Source organism: Molothrus aeneus, chromosome 1, assembly GCF_037042795.1.
Source record: "Molothrus aeneus isolate 106 chromosome 1, BPBGC_Maene_1.0, whole genome shotgun sequence".
Lineage (NCBI taxonomy): Eukaryota > Metazoa > Chordata > Aves > Passeriformes > Icteridae > Molothrus > Molothrus aeneus.
In genome coordinates this window covers 18898238-18915856 of record NC_089646.1, presented here as the reverse complement: position 1 = coordinate 18915856, position 17619 = coordinate 18898238, and the positions used below count along the sequence as shown (strand labels likewise).

Genomic DNA, 17619 nt, shown 5'->3' with positions numbered 1-17619 from the left:
AAAGCTGACAATCATTACTACAAATCTTCATAAGGCTTAGCATTTGTCAAATTAAACAATATCATTTTTGCAGAAATAATAGTATTGCAACTCCACTCCATTCATTATTTATACTATGTTGTAGAGTGTTCACAGTGCTTAGGAAATTCAAACATAACTTTTTTATTTTGTTTTAAAAGGTCAATTATTTCCTTAAGTATTGGCAGACAGGAATGAGAACTAACCCTGGGGCAACAAATTCAGCAAGGAAAATGGGTCAAAGAACAGATGTTTGGAGGATGACAGAGAGCAGTGGTACAGGTAACCAGGTCAGCAGGCAGGAATCCTGATTAGAGTTAACTGAACTCCATTTCCCTTTCATAATCAAAATACTTGAAAACCTAATTTACAATAACAGTCAATTGCAATAAAAATGACTTTAAAAGCTGCAGAAGCTTTCAGTTGTGAAAGCAATAAGATTTCATTATACTAAGCCAGCTGAAAACCATCTTTATAGGAAAAGATTGCTAAATTCCCTATATGCACATACTGAAGTGACAATTAGCAATTTAAATCATTAAACATACTGATAAAGTGAGCACAACTTAACCTCATCTATTTTGGGATGATCATTCACTGGCTGTTAAAAGATGTCTTCCCAAAGAGAGACAAGATAAACATTTACCATGCCAGAAGTGAAGTAGAAACCCTTCCTCCAGTATGTCAGTACCACAGCCTCAAGCCTGCCCTTGCTCTGAGGTGAAAAGCACAGGAATATGCTGCAAAGATATTTATTCTGGTATCACATGAGGCAGCATAAACAGAAACAGGAGAGCTGAATGAGCTCAGGGGCACTACAGCATGGCTGTAGCTGTTTATTGCTGGAGTTTGGCTGGCACTTTCCCAGCAGCCTGCATCACTTGTAGGGTGGATGTACTTGTTTGCACAGGGAATCTGTTAGACATAGCCCTATAATGGGCCTTACAGTAATCCTTATTTGGGCTGTGCTTTGGGAAATAACAATTAACAAACTAAATGTCTACAAAACACTAACCTGAATAGCAGTAGACAAGAAAAACATTGAAGGAACACTATTAGGAATTACTGAATTAAGTAAGTCAAGCTAAGGTATATGCAGTGATTACTGGCCAACTATGGTGACTATCTGGCTTTAATTCTACATTTTTAAAAGCAAATTCACACATGCTTCCAATTGTAGGGAAGGTTTTTTTTTTTACTCCCTTTTCCTCCCAGATAGCTTGCACTTGCTAGTGTAATCACAGACCATAGGAAGAGAAGGACCTAACCTCAGGCAGAACCACTGCATTGATGTTGTTTCTTGCAGATGGTTTCTGTAACCTGCTCTTAAAGGCGCACAAATATGGAGACTCTACAAATATGGAGCAGCTTATTCCACTGTTTTATCACCTCCATTGTAATTCTTTGTCCTTCAGTGTCTAACTGCAGCCTCTGATTAAATTTGAGGCAAAAACTTGCCCTGTAAGACTACTACAGTGGACAAGACCCTTCCTCATTATGGTTTTCTTTTTATGCAGTTGAATACTTACATTCTCAGTTAATTTTTTTTTTTTAAGTTCAACAACATGAATTTCTTCACAATCTTCCCTCGTAGATAATATTTTAGGAACATATTATTCTCATCTATAAAACAGGGTCAGCTGAAAGGGCTTTCAAATGGTCCTAAGTAGACACTACAACATGTTCTAGTGATCTATTGCTTGAAAAGGCAAAGTCTTTTACAGCCTAGCCCCTAAGGGTTTTAAGATCATAACGCTTAAAAAACGTAAGTACAAGCTTTGGTATCTGGTATATACTACAAAATATGGATTAACAAAGACATTCTTTTACATAATATAATTTTAAAGCATGCTATAATACTGAAAAAGGCACTGAAATTGTATCAGGCATATTACATAGTTTTAAAATTTGTAAAGATATTTCTGCTTAATTAATGGAAACCACTTGTCAAAACACCATTAGCTAATATGCATTTTTTAAGGACTGGCTTGAAACAGAGATGTAATCTTTAACCAAGTCACACAAACATTCACTTGCAGTGAAAGAAGGTTACTACAAAACCTGCAGTTCATTGTTTTTCTGTTATTGGGTTACAGTAGCTGAAGTTTGTAAGCACCAGAATCCCCCATCCAGCTGATCAGTTACAGCTGTTAATTGTGGAGGGCGATACTGGCTGACATCTGCTTCTTGCATAGTTAGTTAATGGTTCACTTCCAGGTCCTAAAAGGATTGTAGCTTCTCTCAAAAGACAATGTCAGCCCCCATATCTGCCTTCTACACTGCCTGTCTTGTTCTGGTTTGTCATCCTCTACACAATGCAAATCGGAGTGCACTCACATCTGCCACTGATCGACCCAATTCGTGAGCAATCTTTTCCCATCGACCGGGGGTCCCCCCTGGGAACTTAACCATACTTCTTGTCAGCTGGCTCAGGTCCTCCTCTGTCCATTCAGGTGCCTGTAAAACATTTGTAAAACATTCATTACACTGGAATATTGGACATTTATTTGCAAGGTAATATATGGACAAAAAAAATCTTTAAACAAATTAATCTAATAAGGTAAAGAAAAAATAAATCTGGGTATCTTCTCTGTGTCTTGTTGCTGAAAATGGATAAAAACAAAAGTAAGTACTGATCAACAGTAAGACACTAAAAATTCTGAACACTCAAAAATTTCACTTTGTCTATTATGTAGACTAACACATTTAATTTCTATTATCTAATACAACATACATAACATAACACTACAAAATGTAGTAAAGATAATACTCAACAATACTTTTATTAGATTATGGGGTTATGCAAAAATTAGATGAGCCCAAGTCCAATAAGAACTTAATCTCATTACTGCCATAAAAGAAAAAAACTGTTTCTGCAAATCCATGAGCAACAAAAGGAGAGCTAAGGAGAATCACCATCTTTTACTAGACATAGGCAGAAACAATGACACAGGATGAGGAAAAGGTTGAGGTACTTGATACTTCCCCTTTGCCTCAGCCTTTAAGGAAAAGATCCACTGGTCTCCATGTACCCAGTCCCTGGAAGACAGAGCACAGTGAAGCCCCCATAATCCAAGGAAAAATGGCCAGTGACCTGACACACACAAGTCCATGGGGCTGGATGGGATTCAACCACAGGAACTGAGGGAGCTGAACAAAGTGCTCACTGAGTCCCTTTCAAATATTTACCAGCAAACCCAGCTGACTGGAGAGGTCTCAGTTCACAACAGCTTTCCAAATGCAATACCCATTGAGAAGAGGAGTTAGAAAGAAGATCCAGGGAAGTACAGGTCTGTCAGTCTGACCTTGGTGCCAGGGAAGGTCATGGAGCAGATCCTCTTGAGTGCCATCATACGTGAAGGACAACCAGGGGATCAGGCCCAGGCAGCACAGGTTTGTGAAAGGCAGGTTCTGCTTGCCTGACCTAATCTCCTTTTCTGTGATAAGATGACCACTTAGTGGATGGGTGAAAGGCTGTGGATGTGCCTACCTGGACTTCAGGAAAGCCTTGGCCACCACTGCCCACAGCATCTCCTGCAGGAACTGGCTGCTCATGGCTTGGCTGGGGCTCCGTGGGATGGGTGTGAAGCTGTTGGCACGGCCGGGCCCAGAGGCTGCTGGTGAATGGAATTGCAGCCAGCAGTGCTGCCCAGGGCTCAGTGCTGGCACAGCTCTGTTCAATGTCTTTATCAATGACCCACATCAGGGGATCCAGGGCACCCTCAGGCAGCCTGCAGACACAGCGAGCTGGGTGGCAGTGTTGAGCTGCTGGAGGGCAGGAAGGCTCTGCAGGGGCATCTGCACAGACTGCACTGATGGGGAGAGCCCAGAGCTCTGAGGTCCAACAAGGCCGAGTGCCTGGGCCTGCTCCTGCCCTTGCTCACAACAACCCCTGCAGCTACAGCCTGGGGCAGAGTGGCTGCAAAGATGCCTGGAGGGAAAGGTGCTGGGGGTGCTGCTCAACAGCAGCTGAACATGAGCCACAGAGTGCCCAGGTGGCCAAGAGGCCAATGGCATCCTGGCCTGGCTCAGCAATGGAGTGGTCAGCAGGACCAGGGCAGAGATCATCCCCCTGATCATCCTCACTCAGCACTGGTGAGGCCACATCTTGAATTCTGGGTTCAGTTCTGTGCCCCTCGCTACAAGAAGGGCATTGAGGTGCTGAAGAGAGTCCAGGGAAGGGCAATGGAGCTGGGGAAGGGTCTGCAGCACAACTCTGATGAGGAGCAGTTGAGGGAGCTGGGGATGTTTAGCCTGGAGAAAGGGAGGCTCAGAGGAGATCTTATTGCTCTCTACAGCTCCCTGAGATAGGAAGCTGTGGCGAGGGGGGGACTGATCTCTTTCCCAGCTAATAAGATCTAGGACAAGAGGAAATGGCCTCAAGTAGTGCCAGGGGAGTTTTAGATTACATATCAGGAAAAGTTTCTTCAGCAAAAGTGTTTTTGAGCATTGCAACAGGCTGCCCAGGGAAGTGGTGGAATTGCCATCCCTGCAGGTATTTAAAAGACCGTGTGTGGATGCGACACTTGGTGGGCTTCATAGGGCTGGATTAATGGTTAGAGTCAATGATCTGAACAGCCTTTCCCAACCTAAATGATTCCATGATTAAATCACAGTTTAAGACACAAGATTTTAAACATTTACTTAATTGCCTATCTAATATTTTTTCAGTACAGACACAAAGAGTATCTCCATTTTGACATATTAAAAATGCCTCTAAATGAAACAGTCATCTTAGCTTGTCATTGTTACCATCCTGTCTTTTTGCACTCTAGCATGAACCAGGAATGAAATCTGTTGACTCTAATGTTCCATCAAGACGATTAAACAACATCCCTCCCCCCTCCCTAAAATGCAGTTATGCCACAAAACCAGACCGGATGCTTCCCCTACTCAATAACCAAAAGATATAAAAATGTTTTACTCTAACTACATGCCAAGCTGTTAACAATGACTGTCTTCATAACGGCCAAATAAAAGTGAACAAAGCAAGGAACACACAATTAGAGCAGTTTAAGGCATGAAATCGCGTTTGCCTCAGAAGGCAAAACGCAGTAACTGTCTTTGACGTTTGCAGCATCTTTGGCAACGACTGCAAGAGCCAAATCTTTGTTATCATCAGTGGCTTGCTATTTTATTTATTTTTAAGGAATTCTTTATGACATACCTCTTCTAATCACCATTTCTGATAATGAACAGGCACATATCAAGTGGTTTGCATTACAGAGCCATCAGCACAGAACAACAGTCAGAGGTGAGTGACCCCAGGGACCATCTCCACAACTACAGCAAAGCTTCTCCCTGACACTAATCCTGCCTGTCATTCTCCCACTGTGCTCTAACCACACTGACATCCGCCCGCTGCACTGCAAGCTTAACGGGGCCCTTCCTGACTTTTTACTGTCTCCCCCAATCAATGGTTCAAGCGTGCTCTTTTCACCATGTCCAAATGGCAGCTTCACTCATAATCAAAGTGCATTGCTCCCGTTAAAGGGCTTCCCGAAAGGCTTCACCATTTGCATTCATTTGCAAAGCAAACTACTTTTATTCACTTTGTTCTGCTATCAAGAGTGTTCCCTGAAGCAGATAAATTGGCATAAATACAACCTGCCACTTAAAAGACAGTAAATAATAGCCAATAGTAGCAAGGATTTTATCAATCGTCCTGGTTTGGATCCATGTAGTCCTTTATTCAATGCTGAAAGCCTCAAACATTCATAGTTTTTAATACAAGAATAAAATGAATTATCTCTGATGATTCAAACACAAGACGCTTAAGTAACGTGTGTGTGTGTGTGCGTGTGTGTGTGTGAGAGATCTCACACATACATTGCTTGCACTATACAACTACACCCTAGCCTACAGAAGAAATGACATACATGGAAAAATCTCCACATTACAAAATAGCCTTATTATTTTTACTGGTTTAAACATGTCAATATACTATATACCTTTATTACATTATATTCCATATAGATATTTTAAATTAAAATATTTCTCAGGGATTTTTGTAAAGAAAGATATCTAGTGCTGAATGTTCTACTTATAAAAAATTTTATCACTGTAATCTAAATAATGAATTCTCCTAAAGATTTCTGGTTAAAAGCCTTTTGTTTAAAAATCAAATTTCATACTTCAAAATTAGGGTTAATATGTGGTTTTACTGTAATTTTCTATTTAATTTGTACTAAAACTTGGTGGTTCGTTTGTTTGTGGGGTATTTATAATAGATTCACAGCTACATTCACAGCTAGTCTCTTTTACCATATCCAAAGCATATCTAAACAATTACACATGGAAATCAAGATGATCTTTTCAGTGATATACAGATGTCGGAAGCTTTCTGCTAAGTTTTATTTTCAGACTTTTCTGTAAGCTTTGATTTGTGCTCACAGTTTTACTAACCACTTGTAAATATGACAGAACTCTTGAGGTTATCTTCCTAAATAATGGACAAAACTACAATCATTTGGCAGATCTGTAGTTAATTACATAGCTAATTCAGGGCACATGAATTCATTAGCTACATTAAAATATCAACTTCTTAATCTTATTTCAAGCTGACAATAATTTTAGAATGTGAAGATCTAAAACATTTATAAATTTGGAAAACCTCTGAAAAAGTTTGTTGTTTTTTTTTAGAAAATCCACTCTCAACAGCAAAAGCTGTAAAGGAGCTTTTGTGAATTTGCAATTCCTCAGCAACAGTTAATTGTGTCTTTAGATGCAACAGCGCCTACTGTGATCCAAGTACTACAAGCAGCTACGAGGGTGGTCATGGTGTGAATGTATTCTCCCTGTTCTAATCTGTAGCCAACTGTAACTGCAAGAGTCAAATGAATGCATAAACATACTGCTTTGTCACCTAAAACCATGTGTGTCCAATATTACTGAAACACTGGGCCAAAATTCATCTCTACAGTAAAGCAATGGAAGACACCACATGGTGAGGGGACAGCTGTTGTTACTACACAAGCATTCAGATTTTGCATCCAAAAAGCCCCATTCTGGGATTAATTCCCCATACTGAATACAAAATTAAAAGTACAGACTTATGGTCTAAAGTCTTTAAAATGAAAATAAGCTACAAGTGTAGATACAAAAAAATTCATAGCATTCCCATAAATAATAATCCTTTAGCATGATTTATTGCTCATAGCTGGCAATATTGAGGGATTAGTTCACCCAAACCGCCATGCACTTTCTATAGAAAAGAAATATGAATGTGGTTTATTGTTCAGCATCACTCTTACATGGGCATCTGCACTTGGCAATTCCATCCCACCTCTTTCAGTATGACAGCTTTAACACTATTAGGATTTTTTAAAATATGAGCAACACTATTTTCAATTACATTAAAAGCAAGTTTTTAGACAACAAAGCATTTCTTGTCAAGATAAGTCTGACTCATTTAATCCTCTTAATAAGTATAAAACTACATATGCTTTTATTGATAAAATGGGAAAGTGGCTGGTATTTGAGAGTTTTAAAGGAAACTTTCAGAGTCATTTACAGTACCTTGACATTGAAATAATTTGATTTTTCTACATGAAATTTTAGCTTTAAATAATTTCTTCCTGTCATCAATATACTGTATATTCTGTATAATTAAAAAAATATATACACTGTATAATTAAAATCACTGTTGTATGGAAGTTTGGCTAAAGTTTCAATCTACTTAGAACCTTGCGCTACAATTCATTTAATTTTGGTGATTCACTGATTTTGAGCACATCTAGTCCCAGATCTTGCAAATAAAGTGTGTGGCAGCATCTGTTTAAAAATACCTGTACAAATATTTTTAGACCAAGGGTCCTAGTAAAACTGTGGACAATTCTGCAAATCAGAAAACATTTAACCTACAAGACAGTGGTGTTTAGGTTCAGTAACTAAGGAACAGAACGTGAAAGTTTTCAGATTTAATTTTTTGCTCATAATGTCTTATTTTTATTACAATAATCTTCTACATTGTCACAATCTCTTGCTTTACCTACAAGAAGTCTGAAGTCAGTCTTGTTTTATCTAGTCTAATACACATTTGGCATTGTGATCCTGCTGTTGCTGAACACAAAGGGTCTTGCTCCAGTTCTAAAGATCTCTTGTGAAACTCTCAAGATCAGCTAAAGGGTATTAATCATCTGAACTCATCATATTCAAAGCCACATGTTCATATATAACCCTTTGGTCCTTCAAGGCTCTTACTCACATCCAACTTTCACTAGTACTGTTTTTATTAGGTGAGCCAACAAAAACAAAGACAGCTATGCTGTTTCAGAGCAATGGTCAGAGCAGGTCAGTAAGCACATCATTTGTGCTCAGGGAGTGCAGCAGCAAAAAACTTTGTGATAACAAGAAAGATTATGTTTATCATTCATTCTTTTCAGTCCACCCTGCTCTGAAAAAACATGGACCATATGCACATACAGGAGTTAGATGAAGGCAAGCATATAGGTTACCTTCCATCCCCCTAATATTCTCTCCCACCTCCAGTTATTTTCATCTCAAGCAACTTCTCTAGCCTGATTTATTTTATCTATTTAGATTTATTTATCTCAATTAATCTGTTTTTCCATTTTTTCCAGTTACCCATGAACCTATGTAAACTTTCTGGACTTGCAACATCATGTTCATGAGGAGCTGCACATATCTGCTACTCACTATACAAGAATTCAGCTTATTTTGTGTTTGAACCTGGCTCCCATCAGCTTTGATGACATCTGGCTCTTGGCTTTCAGAGAGTCACCTCCAAATAGTCTGCATCTACTGACTTCCATGTCACTTACAAATTTGTTCAAAACACCCCCCAAGAGTATTTCTCTGTAAGTTTTCTCTTTCTGGCTCAAGAGCTCTGATCTACTCAGCTGTAAAGCCATGTTACACATAATAGTTCCCATGATGCCTTTTTCTAAACCACCTGGAATTCCATTGTAACCAACCTCTTTAAAAGAGGTATCAAACTGCACAGAGCAGGATTAATCATAAGTTAACACTGAAATAAGGATTCGTCTGTTTTGCTCTCTATTCTTTTCTTAATAATTTCTAACAATTTGTATGGGTTTTTGGCATGATCCTGAGCTGATATTCTCAATGAAGCCAGCACTGATAACTCCTTAAGGATCAAGGTCAGCTCAGAGCTCATTATCTTGCACATGAAGTTTGGAAGTCATCCACTGTATCAATCTTTGCATCACTTTGTATTTATACACTGGGAAACTTTGCTGCTCCTTTATTGCCCAAGCAGTCAAACTCCTAAGATCACTCTGCAGTTCTTCAGTGTTTGCTCTCATGTTCACTGTTCCACACAATACTACCACTGACAAATTTTCTCACCTCAAGAATCATCTTTTTACCATATTACCATCTTCATCATATGAATACACTGAACAGCAAAACTCCTAGCAGAAATTCAGCCAAACTACAGTGCTAAACTTGCTCTATTGAAAGAGGTATTTATTTCTACCCTCCACTTCCCATCTTTTAATTAATGATTTGTTTGGGAAATAGCCTTTCTCTTATTCCATGACTGTTTTCTTTCCTTAGAAACCTACGAGCCTTGTTAGACCTTTCTGGAAAATCAAGCAGAGACTATCAATCAGATCACCTTCTCCCTGCATATTTGTTAATCTTTCTATGAAGCACAAAGGGTTTAAGGCAGGACTTCCCATGACAGAAGCAATGTTCAGGACTCCCTGCAGGTCATATTTACTTGATGCTCACGAATTCTTCTCTTTCTATCAGTTTTTTGTTAGTTTTCTCTAAAGAGTTGTTGAAAGTACAGGCCTGTAAAAGTCCCTGAATTCCACTGACAACTTAATAAATACGCAGAATGACACATTTGCCATTTCAGTCCCTGGGCATCCACGAATATAAACAGTTACTTGAATTATTTAATCCTTAAGTTTTCTTTGAAGTCCGTGTTGCACATCCTCTGGTCCCAGTAACTTAAATAATTTAATCTTAAACAATATATTACAGACGTTTAAAAGAACATTAATTTTAGGATTTTTCAAAGCAACTACATGTAAACATGAAGATATAAGTAACTGTCTTCTCTTATAAAGTTGTCAAAATAATAACCTAATCATAACCATTTTTTTGTTTATACTATTCCTCAAACAAGACTGCCTTTGGCATTAAAAGCATTAAAATATTAAACAATATACATAAGTAGACAACATCTCTTAGAGAAGAGCAAGAATCTAAGAACAGAAGCACAAAGTTTCATCTGCCTCAGTCTCAGGTCTTCTACCACATGCAGAAACAAATGTTTTAGGACAGAGATTCTTTCCCTCCTCACAGCTGTCCCCAACATGGATTAGCGATTTCCTAAGCATGAAGTTGAATCCATTTTGCTAACAAAGCCAATGATGAAGTTGTTCACTTTTGTCATCCCATATTTGCTCTAAACCAACATCATAAGCTGGCTTTCTATATATTCAGTTTCTCACTTCTTACCATACCCTGCTGCCTTTTCATTTCTCTGTCCCATATATTTCTGCTTCAGATATAATATAGGAGGGAGAAGGAAAAAACCCCTCACATTAAAAAATAAAACCCACCAAAACCCCCACTACGAGGAAGCCATTTACTTTCTAAACCCACAGCTGAAGGGAGTGCATAGGAAAAGACAGTACTCCTAGGAGAGATTTTTTAGACCTTGCCTGTTTGAGAATGAGGATTTCACAGACATATCGATCAGTGGTGCCCTGAATAACTCTGTTACCCCTTGCAATTCATTGCACTATAGATAATTTCCAGCACTGAACAGATCTTGCAGATTTATATGAAACTCCTCTAGTGACACTTTGCAATAACAAAAATGTATCTGTTTCCTGTTCTTGACAAGCATTACTCTAAAGATTTTCCTTTCCATCTTAACATTACTTTGTAACTATAAGAAGTCTTGCTGACAGAACCTGTCAAAACCTTTATAAAATCCAAGTGCATTGTAAAGCTCTAACAGTAAGGCATATATTTTCTTTAAAATCACACTGACTTCTTACTATTATTTTTATATTGGCACTCCTAATAGTACAATTCATTTCGTAACTTCAAAAAATTACCTAGTATGGAATTCATGCTAACCAGTCTGTACTTCCCAGAATCCTCAAGCAAGCTCAAAAATTGGTATCCTATTTCTATCTTTCATTTCAAGGCTCATTTAAGTAATTGCTAAAATATTAACAGCAGTATTAAATGGATTTGATATTAGAGTTATTTTCAGGTCAACAAATGGTGAAGACCATTGTTCCAAGCAATTTGTTATTTATCATCCTCAGATGAACACCTCAATCTAAAACATTCCCTTCTCACTTGTCTTCAATACATGATGTCAAAAGTCTCTAAAACTCCCTTGGAGTAAACATGGGGTAAAAGGACTTCTGGCCCTAGCATCTTCTAGAAACTGCTTTATACTTTGATCATCCAATATTTCATCTAAGTCCTTGATAGTGTTCCTTTCTCTGTTTCTCGGGAAAACAAAAAGCTGTAATTTTTTGTTCTTGGGTTTAACTTATTCTGGATTCACATAAGCCTTTCCCTTTTTGAAGTTCCTCACCACGCTGACCCCCAAAGCAGCTATCTTCACTTTTTTGTCTGAGACAAGAATAACTTAATTCCAGTAAAATGTATTTGTGATTCCTCCTCTGGCTACTATATTAATTATTCACAATTCTGACAATTTTGTTTTACCTTCAAGCTATATGTTAACCCATCCTAACTGCACGTCAACAGATGATCTGTAAGCACTGAAACAAGCAAAACAAAAAAACCAATCCCCCTCATCCAAAATAAAGCAAAACCAAAATTCAACTCTGAGAGTTTAAGCATACTACAAACCAAGTATGTCCATAAACACATAATGCCAATACAACAGATCCCATATATTTTTGGGAAAACAAAACCAGTTGCCATCTATTCAGAAACAACAACTAAAGTATTTATTCTCAAGTACACTTCACAGCTAATGCAGGTCAAAAAGTAATTACTATTCAGCTCTCATTCCTGAGATTTGTCTCTCTCTCTCTATATATATGTGGATACATGTATCTTACTTAACCTCAGCAGGAAGCTGTAATGAATAAGAGATTCTCCCACCACCACCTTCAGCAGTATTATTTGGTGCTGCCAGGATATTCCTAGATTTGGAATAAGCCATACCTTAAGACTGAAGAATTTGTTTTCAAAAAGAGAGACAAAAATCTGGGGAGGAGGAGGAGAATTAATTTTTTAAAATTTATGACATATTGCAGAAAGTTGCAGATACTTGAAAACCAGTATTAATCCAACATCTTACAAAAAGGTGGCGAACAGACTTGAAAAAGAAGCACAAGATGTGCTGCACACTCAGAAGATGAGTGCTATTATTCTACATTCATTCCAACATCTTTGGCTTTCCCTTCTAGTCACTGGCCTTTCTCTGTCTTCCGCCCAGACCAAGCAAACCTTTAATAACAAGTATTTTCTCCCATAAAGGTCTCTCTCCAAGTATCAGTAGACACCATTTCCAACCTTTCAGTAATTCCTAGATTTTCTTTATATCTATTTTACACCTTTTTTTAATGTAAATCTCTAAATGACAAAAAACCATTCAGAGCTGATTTTCCTTCCCCTTTCCTACTCATTATTTATTCCTACTTCAAGAATTCAGAGCCAAGAGGAGTTTTTAATACTGACTTTAAAAATGCTCCAGTTCTTCATCAATAATCTGTAGAGGAAGGCACAGCTAAGCAGTAATTCTTAGGTTTTGCAGAACAAGAATACCTCAAAAACTACTTTATATTACTTTAATAAAAATATTTTCTTGTCAATAGAGCTGAAAGTGCTCAAAAACAACGACTTGTTAATGCCTAATTATTGATATGAAGTAATCTGGTTAAAGCTACATCACCTTCGAAAAACAGGAAGTAAAAGAATGAAAATACTTTGTATTTCATTGCAAAAATCTTTAGAAATATGACAGAAAAATTGAGACCTTTTTATCAGCTGACTGTGGGCAGAATTTTGATAGTTGAGGCAGCATTTCTGAATGGAGGTGAGCAGTGGGTCTGTGTTGGGGCACTGCAGACCCACTGCAGGACAGAGCTGAGCCCATGAGCCAAGCTGGTGGCACCTCTGGGAACATCTGGTGGCACCACATTCAGGAATGGGCAAAGTGCTGCCCAGCAGAGTGAGGGGAAGGGTGAGGAACAGCCCTCCAGGCACCAAGGTCAGAGGAGAGCAGAGAGTCCCTGGCAGCCTGTGGAATACACCATGCTGCTGACTGTGGAGGACCCACACTTGAGCAGGAAAAAGTGGGAGAAGGAAGGAGTGACAGAGAGGAACTGCTACAGACTGACCAAATGCTCCCTACCCCAACCCTCTGGGCCACTGGGAGCAGGGAGGAGGGAGAAAAATTGGGAAAGGAGTGAAGTTGAGACACTGACTTCAAGGGAAGTGGGAGAAAGGTGTTCTAGGTTTTGTCTTGATTTCTCACAATCCAACTCTGGCGATAAGTTGAATTTTTCCCAAGTCTATTTTGTCCGTGGCACCAATGGATTACTTGATCTCCATACCTTTACCTCAACCCATGAACTTTTTCATCTTATTTTCTCAGCCAGTTGTGTTGAGAATAAGGAGTAAAAGAGTGGCTGGGTAAGGACCTGGCAGCAGCCTCAGAACACCCACTAAAGAATTATGAAGTACCAAAATAAATGGTTTATATCTAGGAGAAGTTCTGGGGAAGAAGGTTTTGGTGATATCCCCTGAAAACTACAGAAGATTACTAGCATCTACAATTGCTGCTGTTAGTAGCAACAGAACAAACACCAGATTTTAAAGTAAATCTCTCCTAGCAATAAAACTACCTCTGCAAGAAATAAATATTAAAAAAATTATTACTTATTGATATAGCCTAACAAACTGGTTGAATTTCCTATACCAACTAATGATATTTTTAATAAAAAGTTAATTCCTCAGTGATTTAGGTGCTTCTGAAAAAAAATTATCTATATTTTTCTCTTTTTTTTTTTTTACTACCTTATAAAAAAGGAAAATCTTCCATGGATGTCTATATCCTAAAAATGTTATTGTCACCCCTTTTAAGTGGTAGAACATACTAATTGACTTCAATGCTGAAGCCCTTTCATGATCACAAAGGTTCAAAGAAATTACAGATAAAAATTACAATTCTATAAAACGCAGATAAAATGAGCACATATGACAAGGACACACAACCAAAAAAGAAGTTGCTAGACTATAAATGTCTTAATTTAGAGAACAATTACTCCCTACACAGTCCTCAAATAGTATCAGAAGCCTAAACGAACTAATGAACTTTCTACCCCTGGTTTTCTTTTACTAGAGGTGTTTGGAAGAATCACTTCTATTTCAGTTCTACTTGATCAGGGAGATACAAGACATCACTTATATCTGATGAATAAGATGTTTCTCTCTAAATACTTTCTTACAGTCAATTAAAACTGGCATCACCCTGGAAGTGTGTGAGACTAGGATTAAAGTCCATGAGTAAATACACACCACTTAATACAGTACAGAACTGCAAAGCAGCTGAGGTTGGAAGGCACCTCTGGATCATCTGGTCCAACACTTGCCTCAAGCAGGTCCACTAGAGCCAGCTGCAATGGATCATGACCAGACAGTTTTTAATATCTGTCTCCAAGGAGGCAGACTCCACAACCTCTCTGGGCCACCTATGCCAGTGGTCCGCCACTCTCACAATAAGAGAGCATTCCTGATGTTCAGAAAGACACTCACATTTGCAACCACTCTTGTATCCTGAGCCACAAAGCCCTTAGAACAGTTGAATTTGGGTGAAGGTGCAAGTTATTTATCAATTAGGAAATTGTTAAGAAAAATATTTTTCAAAGTTATACTTAAAATTCAACACAGTTTTCTTACATTGTACTCTTTCTCCTTTCTAAAGCAGATCCACCAGTCATGATGACACTGCTGTTTAAAGACACTAAGTTATGAGGTTGGGACTGGAACTCAAAGACTGTTCTGGTTCTGGCTAGAACAGGGTTAATTTTTGCAGGCTTTGGGTTTAGACTTAACACAAAGCTTCCTCTAACATAGCTGTTAACATGACCAAGTACGTGCATGGATGTTTCAAATACCCATCTATATTACCATAAAGCAATCTGAGTATTCCTTCTATTATATAGATAGTTTTTAAAAACATGAAAAATAATTTTGAATTCCAACATATTTTTATGGCTTTTGAAATTAAATTGTTCCATCATATTTACACAATGCCCGGGTAATTCTGTCGTCTTCTTTTTGTCATTACAGCAACCATGAGGGGGAAAAGGTTACTTCTTTCCACATTCTCAAAATCAGATCTACTTTTGCATCATGCATGCCAGAGGAAAAATGTCACAATTAAATGGTTCATAAGTATAACACTAAAATTACTATTTAAGTCAATGTAATTGAACAGAAATTAAAATGTAGTTTTTAATTGCATATTACAACTTAAATGGTAGCACTTCGCAGAAAGTGTTAACTCATTTATTTTTTAATTGTTAGCTGCTTCAAGGCAATTGTTTTAATGCAGAAAAAAGTGAGAAGCTCTTCAGTAAATTTGATTGTAGGACACTCAGGCATGTAGATCAAATAAAATATAGGTTGAATAGGTAATTAGGTTTGGCCTGTGATACATTAATGTGGAGACAAATTCCAAAAGAAAGGGAATGAATGTTTTCATTTCATTCTCTCTCAAACACCACTCTATTTGGATTCTTAAATGCAGTTTGAAAAGTATTTCCATTTGATAGAAAACATGAAATTGAAAATCTTCTATAGTACATAGGTCAATGAATTCTTCAGGAGAATTTTGCAAATTTCATAAACTTCAATAAGTTCATAGGGTAATAAGTCTCAACAGATCACATGTGGCAACTTATTTCATAGTTACTTGACACATTAAAAGTCTTTAGCCATGCTAAATTCACTGGAGAAGACAAGCCCAAGGGGATGCACATACATTAAAGCATATGATTAGTACTTACTAATAAAGACTGTTTTTCCTTGCAAGGTTATTATCTGACTCACAAAAGTGTCAAATATTTTACAGCATCAGGCTGTATACTCTTATTTTATCAACTTCAGTACAACATGGCATGTTATGGGTATTCTGAAAACATTACCATATGGTATTGAAATACCATTCAATACACTAAACTGTCCTGGGATGGTGTCATAATGAACAAGATACTATTACACAGCTAATCCTGCTGACTGCTCTGCAGTGCTGTCCTCTTCTCCTTCTTCTATCCTTTGTCCAGCTTTTCTGTCAGGCTTCCTGGCACAATTTACCAAAAGATAAAGATCTTACTTCAATAACATTTGGATTTGTTTGTTTTCTGGGTTTTTTTACATTGGTCTGTTGCTGGCAACATATTTCTCCTACCTTCATTCATCTTAAATAGCTTATCCAAAATCAGGGGGGTTTTGTGTCCCTTGACTTCCTTCAAATATAGTTTTAACTGTCTCCCTCTGAAGTATTTCACTACCACACATAATGTCTAAATAATGTTCTTCCTTTCACATAAAATGCAACTAAATTCTTTTACTAGCAGTGCTATCTTGCTCTAATTCCCTAAGCAGCCTGAATATTCTGATCTCTTAATCTTTAACTTAAATAAAGGAGGTACTTGCATCCCCACAGACATACTGTGGAATCCAGTACTATATAAATATGACTCAAGTCTATTGGTATCCTAAAACCCAAAGGAAAAATTCAGCACCCTTCTACAAACGGACAAGATATCCAAAGATCTTTGATAACAACCTCAAGCAGAGCACTTCCAAAAACCTCCCAAAATTCCAAATTGTTAATTGTCATGAAATACATGTAATTGAGAATAAGGGAAACACTAGTAAAACTAGTTAAAACATGTACACAGTGAACCTGCCTGTCAAATTCCCAAATATAACCACAATGTTTGGGCTAATTAAAAATCAAAGGTAGCCTTTTTTTCATATGGATAGATTTTCCTTCCCATAATTTGTGGCCACTTGAAAACGTACCATTAACGTCAGTCTCATTCTTCCTGCACTCACCTTCCCATGACCAGGCAAGGTTTCCACCCAAGGACAATAAAAAAAGGTCCAAGGCAGTGATACATTGCAGGTACTGGTATATATCCAGTCATTGAGACTAGCATCATTAAAAAAACCTCATACATACCACACTCATACACTAGAAGTTACAAACTTAGATCCTCTACTGATATGTTTTCTTTCTAAACCTATTCCAAACCACATTTCCAATGTGAATTACAAATATCACAGAGTAAATAGTAAAAATGGAAGTATTATGTTTTAAATGTTCTTGTTTGTATGTTTCTTAAAAAAAAAAAACCAAACCCAGGCACACAGTTAACTTTATGCTTAGAAAGAAGACCACTAAGAGAACTTTGGATGGTCAGACTGCTGATGTTCCCTAAAGAGGTTTGTGTAAAAAAAATCTGATGCTATACAACACATCAGGTAAATGCACATTGTAAATGCATGCTTACTTTGGGAAAGTCTGAGGACTGCAAAAAACCACAAGCTTTCCATAGTAATCAACTGCAAATGATGCAAGAACATCACTCC

The 17619-nt window shown here is 37.8% G+C and overlaps 1 protein-coding gene across 2 annotated transcripts in view; it reads right to left on the bottom strand.

Moving 5' to 3' along the window:
* Window positions 1-17619, bottom strand: part of DNAJC1 (DnaJ heat shock protein family (Hsp40) member C1) — a 108431-nt gene that overhangs the window by 10379 nt on the left and 80433 nt on the right. For both annotated transcript variants that reach the window (XM_066561607.1, XM_066561527.1), the window contains exon 9: window positions 2356-2475. In XM_066561607.1, the coding sequence (XP_066417704.1) occupies window positions 2356-2475 (120 nt within the window). The remainder of the gene's footprint in view (window positions 1-2355; window positions 2476-17619) is intronic.